Below are 17,787 nucleotides of genomic sequence, written 5' to 3' on the forward strand. Positions count from 1 at the left end.
GTGTGTGTCCTGTCCTTGGCGTGTTCTCCCTCCGTGTGTGTGTATGCGCGTGTGTGTGTGTCCTGTCCTTGGCCTCTTCTCCCTCTGTGTGTGTGTGTGTGTATGTGTCTGTCTGTCTGTCCTGTCCTGGCCTCTTCTCCCTCCACCTGTGCCCAGGCCTTCTCACCGACTCGCACAGCCTCAGTGACGCCACATGCAACAACCCCAGCAGACCAGGCCTTTCCCCTGAGGTGGGAGCTGGCCGGTACCTTGCGGATGTCTCCACTGGCCGGGAAGGGCTCGGCAGCCTCCCCAGACCTCTCTTCCCCACTGGCCGGGCGTGGCTAATTCTCTCCTCTCCTCTCCCTCTACATCGAATCACACGCTTGCCAAGTCTGGCCAATTTCTTCCCATTTCCCGGCTGTGCCCAAATCTCTAGCTTATCTCCCCTCTGGCCAACCACGGGGCGCCCCACGGTGGCCTCCAGAAAGCATGAGGCTGACACCGCTCCCTTCATCCCCCGAAGTGCCTCCCATCTGCCTGGAGGAGAAAGTCCAGCTTCTGCGAGTGGGCCTGCTTGTCCCCCAGCCTCACCGACTACTGTTCTTGCCCTTATGAGCCAGCAACACTGAACAGCCTGGAGCTCCTCGTACACACAGTGCTGTCCCTGCCTGTGGAATGCCCCTCACCTGGCTAATCCCATCTAGCCTCAGACACCACCTCCTTCAGGAAGCCTTCCCGATTCATACCTCTCTAGCACCACCCACAGCATTCTGTTCCTAACTCTGTGTCTCCACTTTCCCCATTGTCTGTCTTCTTTTAGTTTGTTTCCCCCACTGAGCCAAGAGCCACAAGGGCAGGGCTATGTTTTATTCGAAGCCCCAGCCCCTCACCCTGAGATGGCCCAGGTAAGTGCTCAGGAAACTGGGTGAACGAGTGACTGGCAAATGGGCGCCTCACCTGAGCGCCCTTCATCTGGAGGTGGGCCATGGGGGCTGGGGGCTGCACCAGGACGGAGCCTTCTCAGTAACTCATACCGCTTCAGGAAGTTCCGGTGAGAGACCCTGGAAGCCAAAGCAGGCGGAAGGAGAGATGAAGTGACTTTGGCCGTGAGCCAGGAGTCACTGTTTCACCTGTTCAACCACCAGCGAGGTGCTGCCCTGACTGTGCCCACTGAGCGGATGGCATTACTAGGCCCCTTGGCGGGAAGCCGGTGCAGACCAGTGCATGGTGGGCCTCCTGCTCCTGCAGCCTTGGTCCTACCCACACGGAGCCTTGCTCTTTTAGGAGGGTATCTGCAGCCTGCCCCCTCCCAAAGGGGCTCACCAGCCTCTCCCCAAACACCTGGGTCACTCCTGCTGTGCACAGGGGCTCAGCACATCTCCCCTCTGACGCCACGGCCCCCTCCACTGCCGCCCGGGGTCTCGGCTCCCCATCACAGCAGCGCTTCCCTACACATCGGTACTTCCTACTCCTGAGTCTGGCTTCTGTCCCCAAAACTGCACCAGCGTGGCCACCAACTCCAGGGGTCAGTGCTCTGACCAGCCTCTCAGCAGCAGGTGCCCAGCTGACCCCTCTCCCTTGTAGAGCTTGCTCTCAGCCTCCAGGACACCCACGGTCCTGGCTTCCTCCTTCACCCCAACCCCCTCCAAGTTGTTGATTTCTCATCATCCACCCTCTCTAAACGTGAGCGTTCCTCAGGGAATGGCCTCAGACCTCCCTCTCCCCCTGTGATCTCCTTGCTCACGGTGTTAAAAGTCACTGAGGACAGACCCTCACGTGCCCCTCCATTTCAAACCGGACTCTCGCCTGCCCTCTCCCCCAGACCATCCCGTGTCCCGATTCATCCACTTGCCTCAGATGGAAGCCTGGAAGTCGACTGCTCCCCTGCCCCATACCCCACCATCTATCCATTCACAGTCCCATTTCTATGGCAAGCCACACTCCACTTTTACCCACTTCTCTCCATTTTTCACTGGGCCACCATCACACCTGTCCTACCTTTAACAGCTGCCCGCTCATCTCCCTCCTCTCCTGACCCTAGGGCAGCCTCCACACAGCAGCCACGGAACACGAACGAGCGTGCAGCATGCCCTGCTTACAACGCCCAGCGGCTCCCACGGCCCTCAGGAAGACAGCAGTCTTCACGTGGCCTAGAGCTTCCCCCCTTCCCCCCATCTGTTGTGTGTGCTCTGGTCACTTTAGCATCTCTCAGGTCCTAACCTGGGAGCTTTGGGGTTACTGTTCCCAGGGTCTCGAATACTCTCCCCTCCTCCAAGTCTTCCCAGGCTGGCCCCTTGGCTTTGCTTCCCTAGGCCTGAGCTGCTCAGAGGGCCCCTCCCTGAGCAGTCCTGACCCCTTCCCCATTTGTCCACCTAATGGCACATTTTGTTCCTTTCCACAGCGATGTACATCCCAAGAAGGCAAGACTCACCTTTCTTATTCACTGATACACACCAGACAACGTGCCTCCACAAAACAGGCCACAGAAAGTGAGCGCAGCCCTAGAGCTCCAGGCCGACTTCTGTGGACCTGCCTCTTTCTCTTCATCTCCACATCCTGCTCTGGGCTGATCAGGCTCTTGTCTGACCCGTGCCCTGAGCTCCACCCTGGCATTGGCCCTGCCCCCTGCACTGGATGGACTGGCCCACTCACCGGATGGGGAAGCCAGCGGCACTGATGTGGATGGTCTCCACGAGGCCACAGGCCTCCAGCTGGCTCAGGACCTGCAGGGTTAGGGAGACAGGGCTGCAGCATGGGGCCAGCAGGCCCCAAATGCCACCCTTCCTGTGGCCCTGCTGGTGCGGATCTGCAGGCTCTCCTGATGGGCAGTCTTTGGGGCAGTGAGAAATCAAGGGACCTTGAGAAAATCTCCCTGTTAGAAAGGGTCCTGGTGGCCCCAGGTCCCCTTATCTGAAGCCTGGCTTCTGGTACAACTGAGGCCAATGCTAGTCCTGGCTGTCTCACCGCTCCCATCTTTGCCTCACAATGCAACCCAATCCAATTCCTCTTTTTTATTTATTTTATATTCTGCAGTCAATAGAGTGAGTCACAGCTAAGAGGCAGGAGAGGTTATACTGTGAAGATGCTTCTGGGACCCAACCAAGGTCTTTACCACAGAGCAGTGGTCCTGACTATGAACCCTAAGGTCATATCTGCCAGTCGACTGTGGGACGCTCTCCAGCATCGTCCAGCTCTCATATCTCTACCACATCCCTCCAAAGGGCAAAGGGCAGCTGCTGGCCACAGAGTGCTTTTGTGTAAATTTTAGAAACTATCCATCAGAAATAGTGCACTGTGTCTGGTCTGTAGGGTGACACAGACTTCCAGCTGATCACAAGAGACACCCATTCCTCTGGGCAGCCTCAGTCTCTTGTCAGGGCACATGGCTTGGTGAGCAGAGAGCAAGATGCACTGTAGCCCCTACTTGCCTCCTGTGGTTGGGCCACCATGCAGTACACAGACCACACAACTGTACATGACTGTCCTGCCAGAGCTGGGGCGATAAGCCCTCCCTAATGTCACTCCATTTGGAGCAGACGTCCTGCCCCTTACCCCTCCAGGGTCTTGGCCGAATGGGACCCTCCACAAAGCAGCTCTGGCCCAGTGTGAATTACCTCCTCCTGGTGGAACATCTGCGCCTGGCCCCGGCCGTTGGGCTTGATGCAGCGAATGTAGTGGGGTGTGGTGCTATGCAGGACCTGCAGAAGCTGCTCCAGGGAGGCCTGCAGAGGGAAGAGACCGTGGGTCAGGCTGCTGGGGGAGCACCGGCTGGGCCCTGGTTAGTGACACCTCCAAGCAGCCCTCCCAGCCCCGAGAGCTGGATCCTCACATGCCCTGAATGAGTCCTGGCAGCTCTCACTGGGTGTGCCCAGAGCACACTCCTCACCTCCGCCTCCAGGGACCCTTCTTGACCTGTGGCCCTCCCCACCGGGTTGGTCTCCCTGCATCTGGTCTCAGCCGCCCCCGACCAGAGCAACCTTTCCAGGAGAGAAGCATCTCAGAACCCCCTGCCATTTGTTTGGGTGACAGCTGTTCGGGCGACTAAGCGCGTCCTGTGTGCTGGAAGCCTTGCCAGGGCTACGACATGGCCGTCTGCCGTCATCTCACAGCTCGGGGCCTAACGGGCCTTGCAGACGTGGGCTGGGCTCTCTCAGTGGTGTGTCTGAGGCTGGGCAGGAAAGGGCTAACCAAACCTGGGCTCCCCTGGTTGTCTCCCATGGGAGGTAATGAGAAGGCTGTGGTTGGAAAGAGGACGAGGAATAAACTAAGAGAAGGGGCATGGAGGGCGGGAGTGAGGGTGGAGCCCAGGGATGGTGCAGCCGAACGTGCAAGGGCGGAGCGACGTTAGGAGCGGACCTGTCTGCTCTGGCCGAGGACAGAGTTTGAGCAGGAAGCTAGGGAACTGGGAGTGGGCCAGTCACAGAGGTTCAGGTAACTACTGCTCTTCCACGATCACCCTATCAGCAGTGGGCGAAAGGCCGCACTGCCACCCACGCGCCCCTAGGCTTCCTGTCACGTCAACTACACACACAGTCCCTCTGTCAGTTTCCGGTTTCTGTCTTCCGTGGACCAGGACCACGGCTACCTGACTCCTCAATGCTCCCAGCACACAGCACTGATCCTGGGAGGTGCTTGGTAAGCACTGGAGATTGATGAGTGAACCAAGCACGTGGCATCAGCACTCGGACCCACCTTGAACTTGGACACCACGGTCAACACAGGGGCCCTGCTCTGGCCAGAGGGCTCCTCCTGGGACTTCTCTTCAGGGTCAGCAGGAAACAGCACTTTGAGCAGGGGGTCCTGGGATTGCTGCAGGAGCCTGGTCAGCTCAGGGGGGATGGGGTCCTATGGGGAAAGGACCAGGGTGAGAGCAGGCGTGGTGCTGCCCACGGGCTGCCAGCCCTGCTCACCCAGGCCCCAGAAGAAGGGCAGGGCCTGAGCCCAAGAGGTTCAGAGCTGGTCTACTGGGTGCCTAGAAGCCAGGAAACGCAGCCATTTCTGGGCAGGTTGTGCCTGATGAGCAGAGACCTCAGAGAGGAGGGCCCAAGAGGCGACCCTGGACTCGGGAGGACGTTCAGGAGGGGAGGACACATGACAGAAGCTTCCACACACATGCAGCCATGACTCAGCATCTCATTTCACGCAGGGGCCACAGGCCACGGCCCAGCCCTCACCTTGTTCTTCTCCACCAGGCCTGCGGTGTGGTACCGCACAGACCCCGCATAATGCACCACGATGAAGCTTGGCTCCCGGCTGAGCTTGTTGTGGCCCAGGCAGGGGCTGCCTGCCAGCGCACTCTCAATGCGTGTCTGGAGCTGGGCTGCACTGCTTGGCCGATTAAGGCGGCATTCCTGTGTGGGCCGGGATGGGACAGGTGGTCAGCCACAAGGTGAGAGGGGCTCACAACCCTCACAGTCCCCACCCCGTGGACCCATGGGAGCATCACAGTGACCCTGAAAAGGAGGGGTTATAGGGCTAGCAAACCCATTATGCAGATGGAGAGAAAGAGGCACACAGAGAGCGCAGATGGTCTTCAAGGTCCCAGAGCAGCCCAAAGCCCCACTCGGGTGCTCTGCACACTAGCTGGGCCCCCCGACCTCGTTTATGAGGGAGCAGATGCTGACGGGGCTCCCCTCGATGAGATCCAAACAGGTCTGGTTGTCCTGGTAGCTGACAGTCGACCACTCCAGACCCTCAGCCGTGTACTCCTCCTGGGGGCAGAGGTGGGAGTGGGGTGGCAGAAGGCAACTGTGGTCTGAGGTCCAGCTGGCCATCCCACGGCTGGCCTCAGCACCACAGCCCGTTGCAGAGCGGTGTGAAAGAAGGAACCGAAGACGCCTGGTCAGATGCAGGGACGGGGCTGGGGGCCAGGGAGAGAGAGGGAACGCAGGAGCGCCCCCCCCTCACCTGCTGGGCCCTGAGGTGGTGAGCCACGAAGTGCTGCTGCAGCTTCTCGCTGGCATAGTTGATGCACAGCTGTTCCAGACTGTTGGTGGGGAATGACTCAAACCCGTACACGTCCAGCAGGCCTGGCAGGAAGCGGAGACCCCGTGGGGCCAGGGCAGGAGGAGGCGGGGCCCGCGGGACGACAGGAGCCCAGGGTAAAGCCTCATGCTTGGCAACCCAGAGCTGAGGCGGGGTGAGGACGGTACCCAGCGGCGAGCAGAGCACCTCCCACCCCAGCGTGGTTCCCAGGGCAGCCTCCCGTCCCCTCAGAGCTAAGAGCAGGAAGAGGCCGAATGAGGTGTCAGGGAACCAGGTCCTGGGGAACGCTGTGTGTCCAACCCGGTTTGGACGGCCTGAGTCTCACGTGCTCAGTTGGTGCCTAGAATTCCATTCTGTAAGCAAACTTCACCGACGCTTCTGAGCTTTACTTCCTCCCCTAGCAGGTTCCAATGATGTTACCATGTCTCCCATGTCCCTTCTAATCTAGCTCCTTCACCGTCCCCCACTATTCTCCTGAGACCGGAGCTGGGTCTCCGGGGAGAGGAGGGGCCCTCGTGGCCCGGCCGCCAGCTGAGCCTGCCTGGAGGGCTAGGGACGGTCAGATGCGGGCACCAGAGAGCAGAGACCTCGCCCACACACTGGTGGAGGGTGAGGAGACGGGTGCAGAGGAGGGAAAGGAGCTGCCCGGAGTCCCGCAGTAGACCCAGGGCTCTGCTCTCTGTGCCGGGCCCTCCTGTCCTTTTTCTGAAGGAGGGTTCCTGGAGGGTGAGCCCCTGCTACCTATGAAAGTGGTCCAGGAGTCTGGGTCCGCACAGATGCTGCTGTTGATCACCGATACCAGCCAGTCAAACAGCCTGTTGGGGTGGGGCGGGGGGAGTGGGCTCTGGTGAGAAGCGTCAGGCTGAGCCTGAGGGGTGGCAGGACTGTCCCTCCAGCCTGGGTGCCACACCTTGGAGGGCCTGTCTTCTGAGCCTGACAGGTCAAGGGCTGAACACTCTCCTCTCGTGTCCTGCCCATCCTGTCTTGACCTACTACACATGCAGGCCGTGGTCACGCACGTTCCCGGGCACACGAAGACCTGGCCTGTCCGCGAGCAAGACTGAGCACGGGACCAACTGCAGGCACGTCCCTTTTTATTGTGCTTTGCTTTATTGCATGTTTTACAAATTGAAGGTCTGTGGCAACCCTGCATCAAGCAAGTCTAACAGCACCATTTTCCCAACAGCGTTATTTTAAAATTAAGTTATGTACATTGTTCTTTTGGACATAAAGCTATTGCACACTTAATAGTCTACAGTATGGTGTAAACATAACATTGCTATGCACCACGAAGCCAAGAAATTCGTGTGACTCACTTTATTGTGGTGGTCTGGAACTGAACCTGTGATACCACTGAGGTCCGGTATAGCTTCTGGGGCTAGACAGGGAGTGGGTCTGCCTCAGTCCCCTGGCCCGACACCCAGCTGCATCTTGATGAGAAGGGGCTGACAGGCAGCTCTGGGTGGGACTGTGAAGCACTGAGTTCACTGGACTCCCCTGCAGACCTCAGCCTGCGGAGGCCAGCGCTCAAGGCCCCACCACATCCCCCTACTCCATCCTGCACGAGGGGGCCCCGAGTCACCCGAGGTGGACAATGGCAACCTGCACTCTGGAACCGTCGCCCCTGAGATGACGGGACGGTTGCTGTACAACATGGTGACACATATGATACTATATAAGGGTTTCTTCCTTACCATTCGTTTAAGTAATTGCTCTGCAACTTTTTTTCAATTCAGTAAATGATTCCTATTTTTGCAACAAGGACTTCAAATACCCATTTGAGGTACTAAAAATGAGTGAGCTAGTAATACAATGACCTGTTTGCTGTGTGTAAAATGATCCATGATTAGAGACTCACTGTGTCTGTGATCATCACACTTTACCCTGCTCATTTTGCAGTGATTCGACACAAAAGCTTTAAAAATCTTTGGCCTCAAATTCTGACCTGAAATTCGCTTCTAGGGAGTGAGAACAGAGTACCTTGCTGAACCGGGTTCAGTCTGGGCCCACCTGCCCTGGGCCATTTTCACTCAGAGGATCTTATCCCCTTAGCAGAGCTTCTCAGGCTCTTAGCTCTTGAGAAGTTCGTGAAACCAGGGGGACCCTCTCCACAGGTACCCAAGTTCCTATAAGCACATGCACGTGCGCGCACGCGCGCACACACACACACACACACACACATACATACGTGTTCTGTCCCATAATTTCAGAGGAGCCTGGGCCCCCAGACACCCTCAATGGCACCCCAAAGGGTCTCAGAACCCAGAGTAACAAATCACCCCTTAACCACATGGCCAAAGGGTAGAGATGCCCACAGAGCCAACAGGAAAAGGACAGGACCCCCGCCTTCCCCCTGTTCTGGGCTCCACCTGCTGCACAGTGTTGCTCAAGACTGTGGGCAAAGCTTCTGGCTCTACCACCATCTATCAGATTCCCCAGGTGACTACCAAGAGTACAAGGGCACACAGAGACAGAGGAGCCTATTCACCCATGGGTCTGCACCCGGACCTGGGAGGGACCCACATCACCTCTGGGGCTGGCCTTGCCAGCAGAGCAGGCAGGCCTTCCTCACCTATCACCAAGGTCAAGCCAGGCTCCTGTACTTTAATAACATGCTGAATCTAGGCCAGGTGGCAACTTCTCCACGCAGAGTAGTCCGGAATCAAGCCAAGGGCCTTGCTCGGGGAAAGCCCAGGAGCCACTCCCTCCTGCCCCCCAGGGTCTGGGGAGAAAGGCAGGGAACCCGTCTGCTTTATCTGGCAGCCCTCACCCTGGGCCCAGCCGTACTGCCTAAGGGGTCTGTTCCAACTCCAGATGGGGGGGCCTGGGAGGAGGGCAGGGCCCAGAGCACTCACCGTGCATAGACCAGTTTGGCCAGACAGTCTCTGCGGGTGTCACACTCGGCCCGGGAGCAGGGCTTCCGGAACACCTGCTGCCGCCTGCCTGCCCTGATGGTTCGAATCCGCAGTGTCTCCAGCAGAGGGTCTTCTGGGAGCCGCAGCAGTGAGGCCGATGTCCTGACAGAGCCTGGGAGGCACAAACACCCTCCATCCAAACATCCCTCTGCACAAGGCCCCGTGAAGTCATCACAGTGGAACCACGACCCACCCAATGGGGCAGAGTGAACCCAGGTGCACGTGGGTGAGGAGGCTTGGCCAAGGCAGAGGCAGGACTTGAACCCAGGGCTTCTGTGTGCCAGTCCACACGACCATGAGTGGGATAAACCGCTTTATAAACCCTCCAACTCTCGTTTTCTCATCTGTAAGATGCGGGCGATGCTATCTGCTGCAGCAGAGATGGGGTGAGGAGTAACTTCTCCAGGGCAGAGCCCTATAGCTTACGGCTTCAAGGGCACTGATTCCAAATTTCACCTTCTGGCCTCCCTCCCACCCGATCCCACCAAATATTGCCTCTTTTCCGGCAGGGCCTGCCTTGCTCCCCGGGTGTCTGACCAAAGCCTGAGGTGCAGGCCCCCCATCCTTGCACTCACACTTAGCATCGTCCATCAGTGGGCAGGGCTGGGCTTCGTTCCCGGAGTCAGCAAACCGGGTGTTGCCGAGGTGCAGCAGTCCAGCTAGGGCCTGAGGGGGCAGGAGAGGACACGAAGTGGGCCCCTTCTCAAGGGCTGGAGCCCAGCCTGGGGAGGGTCTCTCTCCTGCTGAATATGATAATTATGATAACAGAATAATAACAGCTCTCAATTACTGCCCACTTACTCCATGACTCGGCCAGACCCAATTCTACGCAAGTTACATGCATCATTTCCTGTAATCTTTTCAACAACCAATGAGGCATGTGCTATGGTGGTGCCCATGATAATAGATGAGATGGGGAGAGGTTAAATCACAAGCCCGAGGCCACGCACTTGGTAAAGGAGAAAGGCAGGATGAGAACCCAGGCAATTCAACTTCAGATCCCTCCCGGGGCAGCCACTGGGGCCGCCAAGTCACCCACAGTCTGTCCCCCTGCCCCCCGACTCCAGGAGCAGACCGTGTGGGAAGGCCACTCCTGTTCCTCGTGGACTGGCCCCACCTCTGTGTGGCTGGTGGGGGCTCGGCTCTGGCTCCTTCTGGCTCTTTCTCAGCACTGTTTGGCTTCTGACAGCCTGGCCTAGGGCAGGATCTGTGATCTTAGTCTCTGTCCAGTGGGTGCTCCCTTGCCTTCGCACTCAATGACCCACATGGATGAGGGGCTGTAGAAAGGGGACCCCTGGGTCCAGCAACTTGGAAACCTTTGGACCTGGTATCGGTAGAGCAGGGCCTCTCCTACCATCCCTGTCTGGTCCCAGAAAGGGTGTGCCCACATGCTACTGGCTTTCAGGCCACAACCCACCTCAGGAGAAGACTACTGTGCTGATGGGCAGTGTGGCTGGGACACAAGGTCATGCCACCCTCAAGACAGCACTCCTGTCCAGACTCCTATTGTTGTCAACTTGTCCTATGTGCTGTCCCTCTGGCCAAGCTCTTGGCTGGTGGTGCCCATACTGGCTGTGATCTCCCCCTACAGCCTGAGCAGCCCCCTTCTGGAGGTGGAGGTCTCTTTCCACTGCACTGCCATCTCCCTGGAGCGGCATCCCTGTCTCTGCTGCCAGCCAATCCTACAGATCCCCTCCCGCCGCTCTGCAGGAATGAGGAGAAAGATGGGAGAAGGGAGACCACCAGTGGGGATGAGCGGGGCCCAGTTCCTCTGGGTGAGCACTGTGTCCCAGGAGGAAGAGCAAGAGGGTGGGAAGTCGGAATTACTACGTCCAGTACAAACTCTGTCTGCACCACTCAGTGCTGTCTGGCCGTGGGCAGGTCTCTAGTTTTCTCAAGCATTAAATGGGAATAATCTCCATACCCATGGGTCTGTTGAAAAATACCAAGTGAGCTAAGAGGTGTGAACATGATTTTAAAACTTTTAACACACTAGACAACCACATGGCAGCATCGTTTCTCTATTCTGATTAATGGAGCAATAACTGACCCAGGCACTTTGCCCTTTGACCTCCGTGGGTCACTGTGCTGGCCTGTTCTATAGCACTATGTGCCCTGCCACTGTCCTCTCTGCCCCCGTCCACCCTGACCCCCGGTCTCCAGGCTCAGCCTCACAGAGAGGCGGGCGACTCCTTGGAGATTGTGCAGTGGGGCCTAACATCTTAGATCCTCAGGAAAAGAGTCTCACACATTGAGAGAAAGGCCCTATGAAAGGGGCTGCCCATCACCGCTGCCACATGTCAGTGGTGTGGCTTTTCCTCTGACCTGAAAGATGTTGTTCTGGGTGGGGGCATCGATGCCCAAATGAAGCATGGCGTCCCTGGTCACCTCGAAACAATCCTCTGAAAAGGAATCCAAGTCACAGCCCAGAGTCAGAACCAGAGGTCAGCAGGGGCAGCGAGGGGTGAGGGAGGCAGGCCCTGTCGGGATGGGTGGGCGCTGCCGGGCCAGCCCAGGGTGCTGGGTAAGGCTCCCCCTACCTTCCAAGGTCCTCTCTGGGTTGGGCAGCCAGAAGAAGGCGGCTCCCTCAGGGAGGTGCCACTGGAGCCTCTCGTCCGCACTGGCTCCTTTGCAGATCTGTGGGGATGGGGACGGGGGCTGAGCCGGGGGTGCTGGGGAAGCCTAGGCCTGCATACGCCTGGGGCTGGGATGAGAGCAGTGAGAAACGGCAGCAATGTCACAAGGCTGAGAGGTTCCCGCAGAGAGCCCAGGGCAGGCAGGGGGGCAAAAGCAGCAGCCAACAGTTCTGGGTGTGTCCACCCGATGCAAGAAAACTCACTGAGGGGGTCTGCAGTCTGATGAAGAAAGCAAAACTCCACCTGGGGAGCCCCCAGTCCCAATCTGAGAGCAGGGAGACGTACTACCCATGCCTTGGGGGTCCCCCAGTCTGATGGAGGAGGCACAGTCTAGGGAGGTCCTTGTTCCCAGTTGCCGTTCGAGGACAACCCTCCATCTGAGAGTGACAGTTTCCATTGTGGAGACAGTCCCAGCCTCAAGGGCCTTCTGATCTGACAGAGAAGGCAAGCACGTTCCCATGCCAAAGCCATCCTGGGAGCCAAGACCCAGTGTGTGACGGAAGTGTTACATAAAGTTTGTAGGAATAAGTGGTGGCATTGCTGAAACCAGGTGGACAGGCAGGCATGAAGCAAGGCAGGGAGGGGAAGGTTTAGGGGCACAGACCCATCTCCGCCCTGCATCTGGGCAGCTGTGGGCCCCACCTGGTACAGACCTGATAGAAGATGTGGAAGTTCCTCTCATTGGAGGCCTGGCAGGCCACTCGAGTCTTCTCTAGCAAGTAGGTCTGAACTGCAGCTCCAGTCATCTGCTGGGCCCTGGGTACAAGCAGGCTGGAGCCCATTAGTTGCCTGTTCATCCCATGGACGTTTACTGGGCACTTACTGTGTGCCAGACTGCAACCTCCCCCAACTCTTCCACTTAGGCAATGGGGGTTGTGAGGACTAGGGACCACTCAGCAAGTCCTTGGTTGGGGGTCTGGGACATTGCCCTCCAACCAGCTCAGGGGCAGGACCAAGGCCTCTGTACATTATTTTGCCCCACCCCGAGGCAGGAACAGAGCCCCAGCTTCAAGCTCAGAGGTGTGGCCAAGAGGTGGCAGTTTAGCTAGAAGTCTCTGAGCAAGGGTAGAAGTCAGAACACATGGGCTGCACAAGCACATTGCCCCAGGGTCCCTCAGGCTGGAGGAGTTAGAGCTCTCCAGCTTCAAAGATCACCCTCAGGTTCACTTATCACACATAAAAACATGCCAGGAGGAGCTGAGTTCTGCCCACAGGGGTGGCCCAGGCGGGGCACTGCCCCAGACACTGTCACACTCCCCCGCCCCCAGCGCCAGACTGGCACAGAGACTGGCAGCAGAGATTACCTGTTCAGCTGGAGCTGGATGAACTTCCCAAAGCGGCTACTGTTGTTATTCCTCAGTGTGCACGCGTTCCCTACAGATCACACCTTGTGTTTACAGAGTCCCCAGGGGCTAAGGTGGCCTCAGGTCTGCTGGGGCCAGGTCTCTATCCTCAAGTCACCTAAAGGCCCCTTTGTTGGTTTCCATGTCACAAGGGACAGGACTACGGACTGGGCACTCGGGCTTTGGCAAATGCGATTCAGCTGAGTTAGAACTTCCTGGCAATGAAGTGGAAAGAGCCAATCTAGGCAGTCAGGGACTATTTTCTCTGGAGAAGAAGGATCAAAACCAAGCTGTTACTATTGGGGCAGACGGTAAGGCACACTAATTGCTGTACATCCTTAGACAAGTCCCCTCCCTGAACCATCAGGAAGCTGTTCGGAAGGATGGGGCTTGGACGGGGTGAGCCAGAAGGTCCTCTCCAGCACCACTGCTACACCTGCTTAGGCTAGAGGGAGGGGACGACAGAGTGACGTCACCTCTACTGGAAGGAGGCTAAGGGTACCTGGGAGGAAGTTGGGGATCCATGGCAGTGAATGATAAACTATCCTCCACCCCTCTCCTAAAGAGAACACTGCTCCTTTCCCTGGAAGGTGGCAAATTCCAGAAGAAATGGGACTGAGGTACTGTGCCGAGGACACCAAGCTCACCGAAAGCTTCCATGACGGGGTTGGAGTTCAAGATTCGCTGTTCGATCCTCTCTGCAATCTTGTGATTTTCCCAGGATGTGGGTGACGCGGCCACCACGGCGTAGAACTTCATAAGGCAGCGGGACGTCCATGTCTGTGGCAGAAACAGCCCTGTGGGAGCTGTGTCCACGTTCCCTCCCACTTCTGAGCCTGCCTGATACAGCCCTCTTTTCCACCATGTATGTTGCTGACCAAAGGGTGAATGCTGAGTTCAACTGTATCCTTGGGCAAGGCACTTCCCCGTCTGTGAAATGGGGACACTTACTTCTGCTTCTCCTAGCTCCTGAGGATGCATTTAAGAAATGAGGGGGGCTGGGGCAGAGGAGGACAACCCACCCTGACCTGAGCAGGCTACTGACCTAAGGAGACTTTCCATGCATTTTCTTGCCAACCCTACAGACACAGATGCAATTACATACTACCTGTTTTCAAAATGATGAAACTCAGGCATAGAAAAAATTTTAATTTTATTGAAGAGTACATATCTAGTAAATGATAGGGCTCTGATTTATACCAAGGCAATCTAGTTACAAAATTCTCACTGTTTTGTTTTTAATCACTTGAGATGAGGTCTATTTTGATTTTAATTTCCATGTGTTCATTGCTAGGACAGAGAAACAATAGATTTTAATATACTGCCTGTACCCTGTCACCTTGATAAACTCCCTACACCTCACTACAAGTTTTTAGCTTTGTTTCTGTTTGGTTTTGGGTCTTTTTGGTAGCTTTTTTGGTAAATTCTTTTAGGTCTCCCTCTGAGGTGGGAGGTGCTCCCTCTCTGCTATTTTCTGAAAGAATTTGTATAGAACTGGTAACGTCAATTCCTTAAATACTTGGTAGAATCCATAAAGTGAAGGCACCTGGGCCTGGAGCTATGAGGATTTTTTTTTTTTTTGAAGACTCAGGCCCCCCCTGCATATCCATGCTGTGTTACTTCTCACTCCTCATGTCTCTCCTGTTCCCTTTGTGTTTTTGTGTCTTATTCCCTTAGTTCTTTTTCTTTCAATTAATTTATTAATTTATTTTTGGCTGCGTTGGCTCTTTGCTGCTGCACGTGGGCTTTCTCTAGTTACGAGTGGGGGCTACTCTTCGTTGCGATGCGCGGGCCCCCATTGTGGTGGCTTCTCTTGTTGTGGAGCACGGGCTCTAGGCGCATGGGCTTCAGTAGTTGTGGCTCGCGGGCTCTAGAGCGCAGGCTCAGTAGTTGTGGTTCACGGGCTTCGTTGCTCTGCAGCATGTGGGATCTTCCCAGACCAGGGCTTGAACCCATTTCCCCTGCATTGGCAGGCAGGTTCCTAACCACTGTGCCACCAGGGAAGCCCTGAGGAAAGATATTTAACGATGACTTAAATTTGTCTCATAGATTTAGATATTCAGGTTATATGTTTCTTCTTATGTGAGCTTCAGCAGTTTGTGTCTTTCAAAATATTTCTCCATTTTATTAAATTGTAGAATTTATTGTAATAGTTAATAAAAATTTCTTATCTGTAGGATCTTTAGTTATGTCTATTCTTTCATTTCTGACATTTGTAATTTGTCTAAGTTTGACTAGATTTTATTAATCATTTCAGAGAAATAACCATAGATTTCACTTGCTTTATTATTTTTGTTTCTATTTTACTGGGTTTTTTTTAACTTTATTTCCTTCTTCTGCTTACTTTGGGTTTACTTTATTCTTTTTCCCTTAGTTTAAGGTAGAGGCTCAGGTCAATTATTTGAGTTTATTCTTTTCGAATATAAGCGTTCAACGTTACAACAAATTTCCTACTACGCACTGCTTTTTTCTTTTAAGCACAAATTTTGATGTGTTTTGCTTTAATATTCACTCAAAGTGTTTTCTAATATCCCTTGTGATTGCTTCTTTAACCCAAAGGATATTTAGAAAGGTATTAATTCCCAAACGCTTTGGGATTTTCTAGGTATCTTTGTTATTTACTTCTAGTTCAATTCTACTCAGGGCAGAGAACAGTTTGTATTTTAATCTTTTCAAATTGAGATTTGTTTTGTGGTTCAGAAGATAGCCCATATCAGTTCCACGTGTACTTGAAAAGAATGCACAAATATCAAACTATTAATTTTGATTTTATTTCTTTCAATTGTTTTTGCTTTGTGTATTAATATAGTTACTTCAGCTTTCCTTTGATTAGTGTTGGAATGGCATATCTTTTCCTATTCTTTTACTTTGAACCTATCTATATCTTTATAGTGCGTTTCTTTAAGACATTATATAATTTGAGTCTTGCCTTTTTAAAGAAAACCACTCTGACATTCTCTGTCTTTAATTGAAGAGTTTAGTCCACTTACATTTAATAATCGCTATGGTTGGGTTTAAATCTACCATCTTATTATTTCTTTTTGAGTTGTTCCATGGGATCTTTGTTACTTTTTTCTCCTTTTATTGCCTCTGGTTGAATTGTGTACTTCTATGATTCCATTGTACCTCTACAATAAATTGTTACTATCTTCACCTTAGAATGAATGATTTTTAAAAATTTATTTATTTATTCATTCATTCATTCATTTTTTTGGCTGCATTGGGTCTTTATTGCTGCACGCGGGCTTTCTTTAGTTGTGGCGAGCGGGGGCTACTCTTTGTTGCCGTGAGCGGGCTTCTCATTGCGGTGGCTTCTCGTTGCAGAGCACGGGCTCTAGGTGCACGGGCTTCAGTAGTTGTGGCTCACGGGCTAGCACAGGCTCAGTAGTTGTGGTGCGTGGGCTTAGCTGCTCCACAGCATGTGGGATCTTCCAGGACCAGGGCTTGAACCTGTGTCCCCTGCATTGGCAGATGGATTCTTAACAACTGCGCCACCAGGGAAGTCCCTATCATTCTTATCTTTGTTCCTCTTTATGTATATTTTCCTGCTTCCTTAAAGATTTTTTTTTTTAAGATTTTTTCCTTATGTTTGCCTTCAGCAATTTGACTATAATGTGCCTAGGTGTGTTTTCTTTGTATGCATCCTACTTAGTGTTTCCTGAGCTTCTAGGATCTGTGCTTGTTATCTTTTGCTAATTTTCTAAGATATTACTTCTGACCCACATTCTCTCTTCTCCTGGGATATCAATTACAAGTATGGTAAACCATTTGATATTGTACCAAGGCTCCTGAATGTGCTTTTCTTTTTGTTTTTCAATTTCCTCTCTCTTTTTTGTTTTGTTTTGTTTTGGCCACAACATGTGGCACGTGGGATCTTAGTTCCCCAGCCAGGGATCAAACCTGTGCCCTCTGCAGTGGAAGCACGGGCCCTAACCACCGGACCACCAGGGAATTCCCCAAATTTCTCTTTATTTTTCGATTTCTATTGACTCACTCTCAAGTTCACTGATGAATTCTTCTGCATGTCTAGTCTGCTAAAAAGAGTTGTTTATGCTTTTATCATTTCCACTTAACTACAGTTTCCACCTCTCTCATGAAGAGATTAGAAGAATCTTTTCTGGAGATACTGACAAGCTCATAAGACAAGTTATGAACATTCAGGGTCCCACCAGTTTAGAAAGCTATCCATAGTGAGGCCTCCTGTCCATAAACGTGAGATTCTAATCAGTTGCTTAATGCCTTATTCTGAAGTATAACCAGAAATTCAAGGGTCATTAACTATTTGGTAAACTTCTTTTACATGAATGACAAATATCACAACAAAGGAAGAAAAGGAACTAGAAGGAAATAGAAATGAATTTTGGAAATAGAAATGAAAGGAACAGAAGACAAGTAAAAACCATGAAATATCCTCAAAGATAAGAGAAGAAATAAGACCAGGATGCTGGGGGGAGAATAATATTCAGAGAACAAGAAAGAACTCTTCGAATTAAAATTTTTAATAAAAATTCAAAATTCAAAAGGATTGAAGGGTAGAGAATATCTCCCAGAAGACAGGACAAAATATTAAGAGATAGAAGAATAGATGAGGAAAACAGAATATTAGACAATTTATCAAACTTCCTACTAATATGAATTCCAGAAAGGGAAAACAAGGGGAGTAAATTATTAAATTATTATCAACAGATATAGTATTTTCCCAAACTAAAGGACATGAGTTTCAAGGTTAAAAAGACCCACATAAAGTATCCAGAACAGCAAGTGAGAAAAGACACGCCACTGTGAATTTCAATACCTATGGATAAAAAAGACGAACCTAAAAACTTTCGGAAAGAAAACACAAATCACCATTTATGGATTGGGACTTCAACAGCAACACTCAAAAGAATATATAAGAAAATAACTTATAAATTCAGAAAGAAAATG

General features: G+C 53.1%; 1 protein-coding gene across 4 annotated transcripts in view; it reads right to left on the reverse strand.

The window, feature by feature from the left end:
* MYO19 (myosin XIX) overlaps positions 1 to 17,787 on the reverse strand; it is a 33,885-nt gene that overhangs the window by 5,459 nt on the left and 10,639 nt on the right. For 3 of the 4 annotated variants that reach the window (XM_029212027.1, XM_029212026.1, XM_029212030.1), the window contains exons 7-21: positions 13,509 to 13,641; positions 12,823 to 12,892; positions 12,172 to 12,289; positions 11,423 to 11,519; positions 11,208 to 11,284; positions 9,458 to 9,548; positions 8,823 to 8,994; positions 6,709 to 6,782; positions 5,890 to 6,011; positions 5,580 to 5,693; positions 5,157 to 5,333; positions 4,675 to 4,827; positions 3,597 to 3,704; positions 2,635 to 2,705; positions 940 to 1,043 (exon numbers count right to left, since the gene is read on the reverse strand). In XM_029212027.1, the coding sequence (XP_029067860.1) occupies positions 940 to 1,043; positions 2,635 to 2,705; positions 3,597 to 3,704; positions 4,675 to 4,827; positions 5,157 to 5,333; positions 5,580 to 5,693; positions 5,890 to 6,011; positions 6,709 to 6,782; positions 8,823 to 8,994; positions 9,458 to 9,548; positions 11,208 to 11,284; positions 11,423 to 11,519; positions 12,172 to 12,289; positions 12,823 to 12,892; positions 13,509 to 13,641 (1,681 nt within the window). The remainder of the gene's footprint in view (positions 1 to 939; positions 1,044 to 2,634; positions 2,706 to 3,596; positions 3,705 to 4,674; positions 4,828 to 5,156; positions 5,334 to 5,579; positions 5,694 to 5,889; positions 6,012 to 6,708; positions 6,783 to 8,822; positions 8,995 to 9,457; positions 9,549 to 11,207; positions 11,285 to 11,422; positions 11,520 to 12,171; positions 12,290 to 12,822; positions 12,893 to 13,508; positions 13,642 to 17,787) is intronic. The other variant, XM_029212028.1, reaches the window with a different exon arrangement.

Source organism: Monodon monoceros, unplaced genomic scaffold (genome assembly GCF_005190385.1).
Source record: "Monodon monoceros isolate NGI ecotype Baffin Bay Population unplaced genomic scaffold, NGI_Narwhal_1 Super_Scaffold_9, whole genome shotgun sequence".
NCBI lineage: Eukaryota > Metazoa > Chordata > Mammalia > Artiodactyla > Monodontidae > Monodon > Monodon monoceros.